The sequence below is a fragment of the Oncorhynchus gorbuscha genome, linkage group LG07, assembly GCF_021184085.1.
Source record: "Oncorhynchus gorbuscha isolate QuinsamMale2020 ecotype Even-year linkage group LG07, OgorEven_v1.0, whole genome shotgun sequence".
Classification (NCBI taxonomy): domain Eukaryota; kingdom Metazoa; phylum Chordata; class Actinopteri; order Salmoniformes; family Salmonidae; genus Oncorhynchus; species Oncorhynchus gorbuscha.
The window spans coordinates 1,575,142-1,589,343 of record NC_060179.1 but is presented as its reverse complement, the minus strand read 5'-3'; the positions used below and the strand labels follow the sequence as shown (position 1 = coordinate 1,589,343).

At 45.9% G+C, this 14,202-nt stretch overlaps 1 protein-coding gene across 2 annotated transcripts in view; it reads left to right on the top strand.

Moving 5' to 3' along the window:
• LOC124039081 (tetratricopeptide repeat protein 21B-like) overlaps window positions 1–14,202 on the top strand; it is a 52,595-nt gene that overhangs the window by 21,900 nt on the left and 16,493 nt on the right. For both annotated transcript variants that reach the window (XM_046354960.1, XM_046354959.1), the window contains 7 exons: window positions 2,061–2,246; window positions 2,580–2,732; window positions 2,804–2,962; window positions 3,869–3,979; window positions 7,759–8,001; window positions 9,642–9,833; window positions 12,736–12,846. In XM_046354960.1, the coding sequence (XP_046210916.1) occupies window positions 2,061–2,246; window positions 2,580–2,732; window positions 2,804–2,962; window positions 3,869–3,979; window positions 7,759–8,001; window positions 9,642–9,833; window positions 12,736–12,846 (1,155 nt within the window). The remainder of the gene's footprint in view (window positions 1–2,060; window positions 2,247–2,579; window positions 2,733–2,803; window positions 2,963–3,868; window positions 3,980–7,758; window positions 8,002–9,641; window positions 9,834–12,735; window positions 12,847–14,202) is intronic.

The following is a 14,202-nucleotide window of genomic DNA, read 5'->3' as shown; positions in this document are numbered from 1 at the left end:
AGCCACAACTTCCAGGTAAACTAGTGTAGAGACCAGACCAGAGTCAGCCACAACTTCCAGGTAAACTAGTGTAGAGACCAGACCGGAGTCAGTCACAACTTCCAGGTAAACTAGTATAGAGACCAGAGTCAGTCACAACTTCCAGGTAAACTAGTGGAGAGACCAGAGTCAGTCACAACTTCCAGGTAAACTAGTGTAGAGACCAGACCGGAGTCAGTCACAACTTCCAGGTAAACTAGTATAGAGACCAGAGTCAGTCACAACTTCCAGGTAAACTAGTGGAGAGACCAGAGTCAGTCACAACTTCCAGGTAAACTAGTGTAGAGACCAGACCAGAGTCAGTCACAACTTCCAGGTAAACTAGTATAGAGACCAGAGTCAGTCACAACTTCCAGGTAAACTAGTGTAGAGACCAGAGTCAGTCACAACTTCCAGGTAAACTAGTATAGAGACCAGAGTCAGCCACAACTTCCAGGTAAACTAGTATAGAGACCAGAGTCAGCCACAACTTCCAGGTAAACTAGTGTAGAGACCAGACAAGAGTCAGTCACAACTTCCAGGTAAACTAGTGTAGAGACCAGACCGGAGTCAGCCACAACTACCAGGTAAACTAGTGGATACCAGACCAGAGTCAGTCACAACTTCCTGGTAAACTAGTGTAGAGACCAGACCAGAGTCAGTCACAACTACCAGGTAAACTAGTGTAGAGACCAGACCGGAGTCAGCCACAACTACCAGGTAAACTAGTGTAGAGACCAGACCGGAGTCAGTCACAACTACCAGGTAAACTAGTGTAGAGACCAGACCGGAGTCAGCCACAACTACCAGGTAAACTAGTATAGAGACCAGACCGGAGTCAGTCACAACTACCAGGTAAACTAGTGTAGAGACCAGACCGGAGTCAGTCACAACTACCAGGTAAACTAGTGTAGAGACCAGACCGGAGTCAGTCACAACTACCAGGTAAACTAGTGTAGAGACCAGACCGGAGTCAGTCACAACTACCAGGTAAACTAGTGTAGAGACCAGAGTCAGCCACAACTACCAGGTAAACTAGTGTAGAGACCAGACCGGAGTCAGTCACAACTACCAGGTAAACTAGTGTAGAGACCAGACCAGAGTCAGTCACAACTACCAGGTAAACTAGTGTAGAGACCAGAGTCAACCACAACTACCAGGTAAACTAGTGTAGAGACCAGACCGGAGTCAGTCACAACTACCAGGTAAACTAGTGGAGACCAGACCAGAGTCAGCCACAACTTCCAGGTAAATAGATGGGTTCTATTGATTGTGTTACATTACTTTCTCCCTCTCTCCCTCTTTCCATCCCTCTCCTTCTTTCCATCCCTCCCCCTCTCTCTTTCCATCCCTCTCACTCTTTCCATCCCTCCCTCTCTCCCTCTTTCCATCCCTCTCCCTCTTTCCATCCATCCCTCCCTCTCTCCCTCTTTCCATCCCTCCCCCTCTCTCTCTTTCCATCCCTCCCCCTCTCTCTTTCTCCCTCTTTCCATCCCTCTCCCTCTTTCCATCCTATCCATCCCTCCCCCTCTCTCTTTCTCCCTCTTTCCATCACTCTCCCTCTTTCCATCCCTCTCCCTCTTTCCATCCCATCCATCCCTCCCCCTCTCTCTTTCTCCCTCTTTCCATCCCTCTCCCTCTTTCCATCCCTCTCCCTCTTTCCATCCCTCTCCCTCTTTCCATCCCATCCATCCCTCCCCCTCTCTCTTTCTCCCTCTTTCCATCCCTCTCCCTCTTTCCATCCCTCCCTCTCTCCCTCTTTCCATCCCTCTCCCTCTTTCCATCCCTCCCTCTCTCCCTCTTTCCATCCCTCCCTCTCTCCCTCTTTCCATCCCTCCCTCTCTCCCTCTTTCCATCCCTCCCTCTCTCCCTCTTTCCATCCCTCTCCCTCTTTCCATCCCTCCCTCTCTCCCTCTTTCCATCCCTCCCTCTCTCCCTCTTTCCATCCCTCCCCCTCTCTCTCTTTCCATCCATCCCTCCCCCTCTCTCTTTCTCCCTCTTTCCCTCTTTCCATCCCTCCACCTCTCTCCACCCCTCCCTAGGTGCTAGATTTCCCCCAGTACCACCAACTCAAAGCCCGTGCATTGCGAGGTGTTGGAGAGCTGGAGGAGGCTATCAAGTCCCTGAAGGTGGCGATGGGGATCCAAGCAGGAAAAGAGGCCCACGTCAGCAACAGTGTGTCTGTGTTCCTGGAGCTGGCTGAGGCACTGAGACTACACGGAGAACCGGTACACTACATTTATACATTGATTGATTGACTGACTGGTTGATTGATTACTACTTTGCTTATGGTAGTCCGTCATGTCCCATGATTACTTCCTTCCACTTCTACCTATATTGATGGCTTTTACTTTGGCTATAGAGTCCAATGCTCTAGTCACATGTTCAGTTTTGGTTAGTTTGTGGAAGTGCATTTTCTGACCTCATGCAATCCTGTAACACTTTCATGGCTGTGAACCACACTTCTCATCTTCTGCACTTCTTACTAGCAGAGCTGGTGCCAGGTAGACAGTGCAGTGTGTGTCTATAAACCCCTTCCATCCCTCCTCCTCTCCTGCCAGGATGAGTCGACCATGGTGCTGCAGGACGCTATCGTGGCGTTCGCTGGTACCCCAGAGGAGATCTGTGTGACAATAGCTAACGTGGACATGGCCTTGGCTAAAGATGACCTGGACACAGCCCTCAGCGTCCTCAGAGGCATCACACCGGACCAGGTTGTGAAGACACTGTTCCGTTCTTTCTAACTGAATGGGCAATAGAGAACATTTCTTCTTGTTCTCTTCAGACGCACTACGCAGCGGCCAAGGAGAAGATGGCCCTCATATACCTGCAGAAACGCAAAGACAAGAAGCTGTACATAGCCTGCTATAGGGAGATCAGAGACGAACTACCCGGGCCTCAGTCCTCTATCCTTCTGGGGGACGCCTACATCAATGTACAAGAGGTATAACAAGAGCTGCTCATCTGTACCTCAGTAGGTAGATCATGGATCTTGGTCCTCTGTAACTCAGTAGGTAGATATTGGTCCTCTGTAACTCAGTAGGTAGATCTTGGTCCTCTGTAACTCAGTAGGTAGATCTTGGTCCTCTGTAACTCAGTAGGTAGATCATGGATCTTGGTCCTCTGTAACTCAGTAGGTAGATCATGGATCTTGGTCCTCTGTAACTCAGTAGGTAGATCATGGATCTTGGTCCTCTGTAACTCAGTAGGTAGATCATGGATCTTGGTCCTCTGTAATTCAGTAGGTAGATCATGGATCTTGGTCCTCTGTAACTCAGTAGGTAGATCATAGATCTTGGTCCTCTGTAACTCAGTAGGTAGATCATGGATCTTGGTCCTCTGTAACTCAGTAGGTAGATCTTGGTCCTCTGTAATTCAGTAGGTAGATCATGGATCTTGGTCCTCTGTAACTCAGTAGGTAGATCTTGGTCCTCTGTAATTCAGTAGGTAGATCATGGATCTTGGTCCTCTGTAACTCAGTAGGTAGATCTTGGTCCTCTGTAACTCAGTAGGTAGATCTTGGTCCTCTGTAATTCAGTAGGTAGATCATGGATCTTGGTCCTCTGTAACTCAGTAGGTAGACCTTGGTCCTCTGTAACTCAGTAGGTAGATCATGGATCTGGAAATGGCAGGACAGTGTGTTTGATTTCTGGGCCCACCCATAGGTCCAAACCAATATTAAAATGCACCACTACTGTAATTGGATTAAAGAGGGTGTTGAATGTTTTAACGGTCTCACCAGTAGTACCTTGTGTACTGCGTATTATGGACTGTCCACATCACGTTAGTAGTGCTTTGCAAATGCATTGACACGGACAGGTATATCAAATATCCCATTTCTATTCTGCAGCCAGAGAGAGCTATTGAGGTGTATCAAGAGGCAATGAGCTGGACGGTTCGGGATGCAACCCTGTGGAGAAAGATGGGCCGAGCCTATGTGAAGAGCCATCAGTACAACCAGGTATTGTAGACGGGAAAGGCTGCGGCAAAGATTCAAGCACAAATACTGCTCAGTGCTCACACAGAACATTCTTCCCTTTTTACACTATTTCTCAAGAGTGAAAGCGCTATCTGTTTGCCATTTTACTAAGGAACGTTCTCATACTGTTTCCCTCCTTCCTCACTCTATTTCTTACCTGATTGGTCCTGCAGGCTGTCAGTCACTGAGTGTTTATATCACTAACCTGATTGGTCCTACAGGCTGTCAGTCACTGAGTGTTTATTTAACTAACCTGATTGGTCCTGCAGGATATCAGTCACTGAGTGTTTATATCACTAACCTCATTGGTCCTGCAGGCTGTCAATCACTGAGTGTTTATATCACTAACCTGATTGGTCCTACAGGCTGTCAGTAACTGTGTGTTTATATCACTAACCTGATTGGTCCTGCAGGCTGTCAGTCACTGTGTGTTTATATCACTAACCTGATTGGTCCTGCAGGCTGTCAGTCACTGAGTGTTTATATGTAACCTGATTGGCTTCCACCACACATCTCATCAACAAAGAGTTCCTTGGGGCCGTGTCGTCTCCATCTTGGGGCCGTGTCGTCTCCATCTTGGGGCCGTGTCGTCTCCATCTTGGGGCCGTGTCGTCTCCATCTTGGGGCCGTGTCGTCCCCATCTTGGGGCCGTGTCGTCTCCATCTTGGGGCCGTGTCGTCCCCATCTTGGGGCCGTGTCGTCTCCATCTTGGGGCGGTGTCGTCTCCATCCTGGGGCCGTGTCGTCCCCATCTTGGGGCCGTGTCGTCCCCATCTTGGGGCCGTGTCGTCCCCATCTTGGGGCTGTGTCGTCCATCTTGGGGCTGTGTCGTCAATCTTGGGGCTGTGTCGTCCATCTTGGGGCTGTGTCATCATGATGACAACAAGGCCTCCAGGACTGTTTCTCTTAGCTTGGTTCCACTTGTTCCTCTCCTGCATAAGTGGAAGATACTCCCTGATCCCCTGTAGTTGGCTCCAGAGGGAGGGTTGAGTGACCATTTCACTCCTTCCTTCAGTAATGCATTTTGAATCTTGTTGTGATCCAGCTCTTTCATAGTTTCTCCTAGCTCTCTGTGTGTTCCAACAAAGTTGGTATTATTGTCTGTTCTGATACTTGTTACTGGGCCTCTTCGACAGATGAACCTGCGCAGGACTTTGATGCAGGAATCAGTATCCAGGTAACTAGCTACTTCTAGGTGGACAACTCAACTCACAAGGCAACTAAAGATCACACCATACCGCTTCACCTCTATGGGGCTGAAGTAATCGGAAGTAATCTATGCCCACAAGGGTGAAAGGAGGCAAATCAGGTGACAAACTGATCTTGTGGAAGGTTGGCCATCTTCTGTTCTCTCTGTTCTCCAGCTCTAGCTTGCATCCGCCTGCAAAAGACACAGCTCTTAAGGATCTTCCTTGCTAAAGAGTTAGCACAGGGTATCCAATATCGCTGGTGAAGTCTAGAAAGCATTGTGGCCTCTCCCAGAGTGGCCAACCTGCTGATGGATGTGGAGTAAGATCAGTCTAGAGATGTAGGAGTCTTTGGGAAGGATCATAGGATTCTTTAGTTCATAGCAGCTTTGCTTAACTTTCCTCCCACTCTCAGAATGCCATTTTCAACAATTGGATAACGTTTACAGATTGAGCTGCTTCCCTCGGCACATTGTCTTCCTTTCACAACAAGTGCAATTTCTTGTTTAAAGTACGGTCTTTGTTTAAATCGGATGATGACCGTTTCTGCTTCATCTAGGTCATCCACAGACAGACTTTCTTGTCCAAACGTCAGTTTGAACTTGTTAATTTGTTCCTTCAGTGAGTTTGTTAGACTCTGATCTGATCCTGGATCAGTTTTTGTGAACTCCTTTTCTGGCTTAACTGTAGAAGACGTTTCTTCAGTTTCAGCATCCAGGCATCTGATTTCTTCAAGCTGTTCCATGTTGAATAGTACTCAATCAGTTTGCTGGTCGGACTCTTTTCTTCCACACTGTTTGCGATTACGTCTTTTCTCACCTCTGGATCATCCGGAGGGTGGGAGCCAAGCTCCTCGGGGACTTTCGGCCATTGTGTTTCTGTTTTCTCCAGGAACTCTGGTCCTTTGCGCCATCTCTTTGAGTTCAGGAAAGTTTCAACATATAATCCTCTTCAGGCATCGTCGGCTGGGTTGTGTTTTGGAGTTCAAATACCTCCACTGTTTTGCTTTCGGTAGGTCACGGATCATTGCAACCGTATTAGCCACAAAGGTATGGAATCTCTTGGTATCGTTGCGGATGTATGTTTGCACAGGAAGTGGACTCCTCTAAGTCAATCTGGAGCTCCACCCTTAACATCCTGTCCCACTCAAATTATATCACATTTTATTTGTCACGTGCTGAATACAACAGGTGTAGACCTTAGTGAAATGCTGAATACAACAGGTGTAGACCTTAGTGAAATGCTGAATACAACAGGTGTAGTAGACCTTAGTGAAATGCTGAATACAACAGGTGTAGTAGACCTTAGTGAAATGCTGAATACAACAGGTGTAGACCTTAGTGAAATGCTTACTTAGCCCTTAACTAACAAGGCAGTTTTAAGAAAATACCCCCCAAAAAAAGTAAAAGGGAAGAATAACAAATAATTAAAGATCCTCAGTAAATAACAGTAGCGAGGCTTTATATACGGGGGTACCGGTACAATGTCAATGTGCAGGGGGGGCACCGGTGTCGAGGTAATGGAGGTTAATATGTACATGTAGGTAGAGTTATTAAAGTGACTGTGCATAGATAACAACAGAGTAGCAGCAGCGTTCCAGAGGGAGGGAGGGGGGGGGTCAATGCAAATAGTCTGGGTCGCCATTTGATTAGCTGTTCAGGAGTCTTATTGCTTGTGGGTAGAAGCTCTTTAGAAGCCTTTTGGATCTAAACTTGGCTCTCCGGTACCACTTGCCGTGCGTTAGCAGAGGGAACAGTCTATGACTTGGGTGGCTGGAGTCTTTGACAATTTTTAGGGCCTTCCTCTGACACCGCCTGGTATAGAGGTCCTGGATGGCAGGAAGCTTGGCCCCAGTGATGTACTGGGCTGTACACACCACCGCCTGGTATAGAGGTCCTGGATGGCAGGAAGCTTGGCCCCAGTGATGTACTGGGTTGTACACACTACCCTCTGTAGTGCCTTGTGGCCGAGCAGTTGCCATACCAGGCAGTGATGAGCTTTGAGGGCACTATGGTGTTGAGCGCTGAGCTGTAGTCAATAGACAGCATTCTCACATATGCGTTCCTTTTGTCCAGGTGAAACAGGGCAGTGTGGGTTGCATCATCTGTGTATCTGTTGTTGTGGTATGCAAATTGGAGTGGGTATAGAGTGTCCAGGATAATGGTGTTGATGTGAGCCATGACCAGCCTTTCTAAGCACTGCATGGCTACAGAGGTGAGTGCTACGGGGTGGTAGTCATTTAGGCAGGTTACCGTCGCTTTCATGGGCACAGGGACTATGGTCAGTCACTATGAGAGTGTTTATATTACACCTGGTTGTTCCTGCAGACTGTCAGTCACTGAGAGTATTTATGTCTAACCTGATTTGTCCTGCAGGCTGTCAGTCACTATGAGAATATTTATGTCTAACCCAATTGGTCTTGCAGGCTGCCAGTCACTATGAGAGTATTTATGTCTAACCCAATTGGTCTTGCAGGCTGTCAGTCACTATGAGAGTATTTATGTCTAACCCAATTGGTCTTGCAGGCTGTCAGTAACTATGAGAGTATTTATATCTAACCCAATTGGTCTTGCAGGCTGTCCGTCACTATGAGAGCGCAGTGAAGCTGGGCGGTCATGACTCTCTGGTGGTGGACCTGGTAGAGCTGCTACTGAAGCTGCGTCACTATGGCAAGGCCCAGAGGACTCTGATGACCGCTCTGCACTGTGATGATGGTACACTGACCGTCTCCAGCCTGAGGAGCAACGTGCAGTACTTTCTGCTGCTCGCCAGAGCACACTATGCTGACCAGGAATCAGTCCAGGACACACTAGAGAAGGTAAGGCTTAGAGTTACTCTGGAGAAGGTTAGCTGTAGGGTTACTATGGAGAAGGTCAGGGTTAGGGTTACTATGGAGAAGGTCAGGGTTAGAGTTAGGATTACTATGGAGAAGGTCTGGGTTAGAGTTAGGGTTACTATGGAGAAGGTCTGGGTTAGAGTTAGGGTTAACCTGGAGAAGGCCCAGGTTAGGGTTACTCTGGAGAAGGTCAGGGTTAGAGTTAGGGTTAATCTGGAGAAGGCCCAGGTTAGGGTTACTCTGGAGACGGTCACGGTTAGAGTTAGGGTTAATCTGGAGAAGGCCCAGGTTAGGGTTACTCTGGAGAAGGTCTGGGTTAGAGTTAGGGTTACTCTGGAGAAGGTCTGGGTTAGAGTTAGGGTTACTCTGGAGAAGGTCTGGGTTAGAGTTAGGGTACTATGGAGAAGGTTAGAGTTAGGGTTACAATGGAGAAGGTTAGGGTTACTATGGAGAAGGTTAGAGTTAGGGTTACTCTTGAGAAGGTTAGCGTTAGGCTTACTCTGGAGAAGGTTAGGGTTACTATGGAGAAGGTTAGCGTTAGGGTTACTCTGGAGAAGGTCAGGGTTAGGGTTACTATGGAGAAGGTTAGGGTTAGGGTTACTGTGGAGAAGGTTAGCGTTAGGGTTACTCTGGAGAAGGTTAGGGTTACTATGGAGAAGGTTAGTGTTAGGGTTACTCTGGAGAAGGTTAGGGTTACTATGAAGAAGGTTAGTGTTAGGGTTACTCTGGAGAAGGTTAGGGTTACTATGGAGAAGGTTAGAGTTAGGGTTACTATGGAGAAGGTTAGCGTTAAGGTTAATATGCAGAAGGTTAGTGTTAGGGTTATTTGGAGAAGGTTAGGGTTACTCTGGAGAAGGTTAGCGTTAGGGTTACTCTGGAGAAGGTTAGGGTTACTCTGGAGAAGGTTAGCGTTAGGGTTACTCTGGAGAAGGTTAGGGTTACTATGGAGAAGGTTAGCGTTATGGTTACTATGGAGAAGGTTAGCGTTATGGTTACTATGGAGAAGGTTAGCGTTAGGGTTACTCTGGAGAAGGTTAGGGTTACTATGGAGAAGGTTAGAGTTTGGGTTACTATGGAGAAGGTTAGTGTTAGGGTTACTATGGAGAAGGTTAGTGTTAGGGTTACTATGGAGAAGGTTAGTGTTAGGGTTACTATGGAGAAGGTTAGTGTTAGGGTTATCTGGAGAAGGTTAGGGTTACTATGGAGAAGGTTAGAGTTTGGGTTACTATGGAGAAGGTTAGTGTTAGGGTTACTATGGAGAAGGGTTAGCGTTAGGGTTACTCTGGAGAAGGTTAGAGTTAGGGTTACTATGGAGAAGGTTAGCGTTAGGGTTACTATGGAGAAGGTTAGCGTTAGGGTTATCTGGAGAAGGTTGGACTCACTACGCTGATCAGTCCAGGACCTCTTGGAGAAGGTCTTAGAACAATGACATGTTGATACAGTCATTTTCCACTTGTGTTAATGTTGTCCGTAACAGACAGTACAGTAACTAGTATCTCTCAGTATGACTGTAGCCAGTGTGTGACTGTGCTATGTGGTGATCTGTTTTCACTAATGGTACCTCGTGTGAGGAGCACTTCCTTTACAAATGGGCTGTGTTCCACGGTGTTTGTCTCTCCCAGGCCCACAGTGTCCAGGTGAGTGTCCTGAAGCGGTGTCAGACAGAGCACCCAGAGCTGCTGGAGCAGGAGAGAACCGTGCTGTGTTCCATCTGTTGTCAGCTGGCCAGACACTACCGTAGCAGGACCGCTGTAGACAGGACCAAGTATTACTACAACCAGGCTATAGTAGCCATCGGGAGAACAGACAACAAGGTTAGTATTACTACAACCAGGCTATAGTAGCCATCGGGAGAACAGACAACAAGGTTAGTATTACTACAACCAGGCTATAGTAGCCATCGGGAGAACAGACAACAAGGTTAGTATTACTACAACCAGGCTATAGTAGCCATCAGAAGAACAGACAACAAGGTTAATATTACTACAACCAGGCTATAGTAGCCATCAGGAGAACCGACAAGGTTAATATTACTACAACCAGGCTATAGTAGCCATCGGGAGAACAGACAAGGTTAATATTACTACAACCAGGCTATAGTAGCCATCGGGAGAACAGACAAGGTTAATATTACTACAACCAGGCTATAGTAGCCATCAGGAGAACAGAAAAGGTTTGTATTGCTACAACCAGGCTATAGTAGCCATCAGGAGAACAGAAAAGGTTTGTATTGCTACAACCAGGCTATAGTAGCCATCAGGAGAACAGACAACAAGGTTAGTATTACTACAACCAGGCTATAGTAGCCATCAGGAGAACAGACAGCAAGGTTAATATTACTACAACCAGGCTATAGTAGCCATCAGGAGAACAGACAAGGTTAATATTACTACAACCAGGCTATAGTAGCCATCAGGAGAACAGACAAGGTTAATATTACTACAACCAGGCTATAGTAGCCATCGGGAGAACAGACAGCAAGGTTAATATTACTACAACCAGGCTATAGTAGCCATCAGGAGAACAGACAGCAAGGTTAATATTACTACAACCAGGCTATAGTAGCCATCAGGAGAACAGACAAGGTTAATATTACTACAACCAGGCTATAGTAGCCATCAGGAGAACAGACAGCAAGGTTAATATTACTACAACCAGGCTATAGTAGCCATCAGGAGAACAGACAGCAAGGTTAATATTACTACAACCAGGCTATAGTAGCCATCAGGAGAACAGACAAGGTTAATATTACTACAACCAGGCTATAGTAGCCATCAGGAGAACAGACAAGGTTAATATTACTACAACCAGGCTATAGTAGCCATCAGGAGAACAGACAGGAGGTGAGGAGTGTGGGTAGTTTGTCTTGTTGTTTTCTCTGTGACTAGAGAACTGATCTAGCATGTGTGTGTGTGTGTATATATACAGTTGAAGTCTGAAGATTACATACACCTTAGCCAAATAAATTTAAACTCAGTTTTTCACAATTCCTGACATTTAATCCTAGTAAATATTCCCTGTTTTAGGTAAATTGGATCACCACTTTATTTTAAGAATGTGAAATGTCAGAATAATAGTAGAGAGATGATTATTTCAGCTTTTATTTCTTTCATCACATTCCCAGTGGGTCAGAAGTTTACAAACACTCAATTAGTATTTGGTAGCATTGCCTTTAAATGGTTTAACTTGGGTCAAATTTTACAGGTAGCCTTCCACAAGCTTCCCACAATAAGTTGGGTGAATTTTGACCCATTCCTCCTGACAGAGCTGGTGTAACTGAGTCAGGTTTGTAGGCCTCCTTGCTCGCACACGCTTTTTCAGTTCTGCCCACAAATTGTCTATAGGATTGAGGTCAGGGCTTTGTGATGGCCACTCCAATACCTTAACTTTGTTGTCCTTAAGTCATTTTGACACAACTTTGGAAGTATGCTTGGGGTCATTGTCCATTTGGAAGACCCATTTGCGACCAAGCTTTAACTTCCTGATTGATGTCTTGAGATGTTGCTTCAATATATCCACATCATTTCCCGTCCTCATGATGCCATCTATTTTGTGATGTGCACCCGTCCCTCCTGCAGCAAAGCACCCCCACAACATGATGCTGCCACCCCCGTGCTTCACGGTTGGGATGGTGTTCTTCGGCTTGCAAGCCTCCCCCTTTTTCCTCTAAACATAATGATGGTCATTATGGCCAAACAGTTCTATTTTTGTTTGATCAGACCAGAGGACATTTCTCCAAAAATTATGCTCTTTGTCCCCATGTGCAGTTGCAAACCATAGTCTGGCTTTTTTATGTTGGTTTTGGAGCAGTGGCTTCTTCCTTGCTGAGCAGCCTTTCAGGTTATGTCGATATAGGACTCGTTTTACTGTGGATGTAGATACTTTTGTACCTGTTTCCTCCAGCATCTTCACAAGGTCCTTTGCTGTTGTTCTGGGATTGATTTGCACTTTTTGCACCAAAGTACGTTCATCTCTAGGAGACAGAATGCGTCTCCTTCCTGATCGGTATAACGGCTGCGTGGTCCCATGGTGTTTATATTTGCGTACTATTGTTTGTACAGATGAACGTGGTTCCTTCAGGCATTTGGAAATTGCTCCCAAGGATGAACCAGACTTGTGGAGGTCTACATTTTTTTATTTTTAGGTCTTGGCTGATTTAATTTGATTTTCCCATGATGTCAAGCAAAGAGGCACTGAGTTTGAAGGTAGGCCTTGAAATACATCCACAGGTACACCTCCAATTGACTCAAATGACGTCAATTAGCCTATCAGAAGATTCTAAAGCCATGACATCATTTTCTGGAATGTTCCAAGCTGTTGAGAGGCACAGTCAACTTAGTGTATGTAAACTTCTGACCCACTGGAATTGTGATGCAGTGAATTATAAATGAAATAATCTGTCTGTAAACAATTGTTGGAAAAATGACTTGTGTCATGCAAAAGTAGATGTCCTAACAGACTTATCCAAAACCATAGTTTGTTAACAAGAAAGTTGTGGAGTGGTTGAAAAATGAGTTTTAATGACTCCAACCTAAGTGGATGTAAACTTCCGACTTCAACTGTATCTATATTCTGTAGATCTGATCTATATCTTCAACTGTATCTATATTCTGTAGATCTGATCTATGTCTTCAACTGTATCTATATTCTGTAGATCTGATCTATATCTTCAACTGTATCTATATTCTGTAGATCTGATCTGTGCTCCCCTCTCAGATCAGTCTGGAGTTAGCCCAGTTTTACCTGGAGAATGGGAAGACGGACGAAGCCCTGATGCAGGTTGAAGAAGTGCTGGCGAAGGATGCCCTCCACCCTGACGCCACAATGGTACAATCCTCTCTCCTCTATATACACTATATATGCAATATACGTTCAAATTAGTGGATTCAGATATTTCAGCCACACCCGTTGCTGACAGGTGTATACAATTGAGCACACAGCCATGCAATCTCCATAGACAAACATTGGCAGTAGAATGGCCCGTACTGAAGAGCTCAGTGACTTCAAACGTGGCACCGTCATGGGATGCCACCTTTCCAATAAGTCAGTTCGTCAAATTTCTGCCCTGCTAGAGATGCCCCGGTCAACTGTAAGTGCTGTTATTGTGAAGTGGAAACGTCTAGGAGCAACAACGGCTCAGCCGCGAAGTGGTAGGCCACACCAGCGCACAGAATGGAACCCGCCGAGTGCTGTAGCGCGTTATCATTGTCGTTCTTCGGTTGCAACACTCACTGCAGAGTTTACAAACTGCCTCTGGAAGCAAACCAGCACAAGAACTGTTCATTGGAAGCTTCATGAAATGGGTTTCCATGGCCGAGCAGCCTAAGATCTCCATGCACAATGCCAAGCGTCAGCTGGAGTGGTGTAAAGTTTACCTCCATTGGTCTCTGGAGCAGTGGAAACTCATTTCAACGTACGAATCTGGGTTGGCGGATGCCAGGAGAACACTACCAACTGTAAAGTTTGGTAGAGGAGGAATAATGGTCTGGGTCTGTTTTTCATGGTTCAGGCCCCTTAGTTCCAGGGAAGGGAAATCTTAAAGCTACAGCACACAATGACGTTCTAGACGATTCTGTGCTTCCAACTTTGTGGCAACAGTTTGGAATTTGTGGAAAAATACTTAAACATAGAAATGCTACCAAAAACAATTTAGTCACCAAATTATATTTTGAAAGAGGAAGCAAAGTACTTTAAGTGTATGTTATTGTTTGTCTCCTCCATTACCTCTATCTGATGATAATTGTACTGATATTTTTTCTATTAATAATGTAATATTCACATCTGTACAGAAAGACTCAGGTGAATTACAGAGGAGGAACTTCTAGATACATTTAATTAATACAATTATACCAGTGGAGATCTACCAGTGGAGGAACTTCTAGATACAATTAAAACATTTAAGGCTGGGGAAAACTCCAGGGATGGATGGTCTACCAGTGGAGATATACCAGAGGAGATCTACCAGTGGAGATCTACCAGTGGAGATCTACCAGTGGAGGTCTACCAGTGGAGATATACCAGTGGAGGTCTACCAGTGGAGATATACCAGTGGAGGTCTACCAGTGGAGATATACCAGTGGAGATATACCAGTGGAGGTCTACCAGTGGAGGTCTACCAGTGGAGGTCTACCGGTGGAGGTATACCGGTGGAGGTCTACCAGTGGAGATATACCAGTGGAGATA